This window comes from Microtus ochrogaster, chromosome 10 (genome assembly GCF_000317375.1).
Source record: "Microtus ochrogaster isolate Prairie Vole_2 chromosome 10, MicOch1.0, whole genome shotgun sequence".
NCBI classification, from domain to species: Eukaryota; Metazoa; Chordata; class Mammalia; order Rodentia; family Cricetidae; genus Microtus; species Microtus ochrogaster.
In genome coordinates this window covers 70,622,337-70,623,999 of record NC_022016.1, presented here as the reverse complement: position 1 = coordinate 70,623,999, position 1,663 = coordinate 70,622,337, and the positions used below count along the sequence as shown (strand labels likewise).

Below are 1,663 nucleotides of genomic sequence, written 5' to 3'. Positions count from 1 at the left end.
CCCCCCCTTTTTTTCTTTACCCTTTTTGTAGATTTCCGTCCTCGCTATGTGTTGGACTTGGCCAGGTTAGTTGGAATCTTGGGCATTCCGTGGTCTGTGTTGTCAGAACTTCTCTGTGCGTCTTTATATGCAGAACAGTGCATCTGTGTGTGTTCTCTGTTTGCAGATGGTGGCCACGGTAGCCGTTCTCTGGGTGGGAAAGGCACTCAGGGTAGTGAAGTTTCCCGACTTTGACAGAAATGTACCTCGAAAGGTAAAAGGGAGAAAGAAGGAATACTTTATTTTATAAAAAGGAGCCATTCTGTGGCTTAAGTGGGGAAAAAAATCAGCGCCTTGTATCTTTAAAAAAACTAGCCCCAACCCCGGTCCACGAGTGCATCTAGCTGAGCTAAAGAATATAGGTAACCGTATATGCTGGACCAGTGCTACCCTCTCTTGAGAACAAAGATTTTTGGAAAAGCCTTCTGTTTTGATCTGTCCACTTTAGCCACGATGCTCTTATTATTACTTTTTTTCCCTTGGAGGAGGGGTGTTTTTGTACCCTTCTTTATGCTTCTGCGAGACTCCGTGTGAAACCTAAATTCTCTCTCGTTCCCTGAACACTGGAGTCTCAGACGCATACACTGTCATATTTTTGGAGCAAGTGATGTTTCTGCCTCACGTGGTCGGTCATGTTTACATTTCTGTGTCCTTTCTTCCTACCATCTCCCTTTCCCTTCTGTGGGCAGTGTTGTGTATCAAAGGGTAGTTGATGTTGTCTGGGTGTTTCGTGGGGGTCAGCACTGTGTATGGGACCTAATCGTGTTTCAAGTGGAAAGAATTTAACTGTATAAATAGAACCGGTCTGTTTGAAAGGATTTTTGTTGTCGCTGCCTTTATTATTGAGATTTGTTACCCTTTTCACTTTTCCAGACGTTTCCACTACCTCTACTATATTTTGGGAACCAAATCACGGGACTGTTCAGCACAAAGAAACTGAAGTATGGCTAACTTTATTTTTTTCTAGTGGGGTTAAAATAAGATAATCTTAAAGTTAAACACCAGTGTCCTATGAATGTGTCGTGATTGTTGGGGGGAGACTGCACAAACACCAGGAAGCCTCCGCCATCAAATGATGAAGTTTGAATCCAAAGTTTTTGTTTCAGAGCTGTTGATTTGAAGTTAAGGAACGAATTTTGTTTTGTTTGCCTTCTCACTTTTATGTTAGAAGTGCTCAGATATTGTCAGTGGCGCAGTAGATTTTCTTGTTTTTGCAGGACTGCCATGGACAAGGATTTATGCCAGACTTAGAGGATTTTGTTATATATTTATTTTCCAGATAGGCTCTTACTCTGTAGCCATGGATGACCTGGCACACACCATGAAACACTGACTGGCCTTGAACTTGTGGTCCTCCTCTTGTCTTGGCCTCCAGCATGCTGCCCTCATGTGTGGTTTAGGATTTCACTTCTATAACACCGTTCACAAACACTGTGCATTTTAGGTGTATTACACACAGCAAATCAGACGATGGACATAAGAATTTCCACAGGTTTCCTTTTCGCACGAGGTGGCTAAAGCCAGATGAAATCTTGACATAAACATGATGACTAGGTCAACTGTGACTGTGTAAAACCGGAGAAGAGCCGTTCACTTTTAAAAAGAAGCAATAGCTCTGCTCCAC

At 42.6% G+C, this 1,663-nt stretch overlaps 1 protein-coding gene across 1 annotated transcript in view; it reads left to right on the top strand.

The window, feature by feature from the left end:
• The window catches only part of Slc35d1 (solute carrier family 35 member D1), a 42,611-nt gene that overhangs the window by 787 nt on the left and 40,161 nt on the right, over positions 1-1,663 (top strand). The window contains exons 2-4 of the mRNA XM_005353486.2: positions 32-65; positions 167-253; positions 913-980. Of these exons, the coding sequence (XP_005353543.1) occupies positions 32-65; positions 167-253; positions 913-980 (189 nt within the window). The remainder of the gene's footprint in view (positions 1-31; positions 66-166; positions 254-912; positions 981-1,663) is intronic.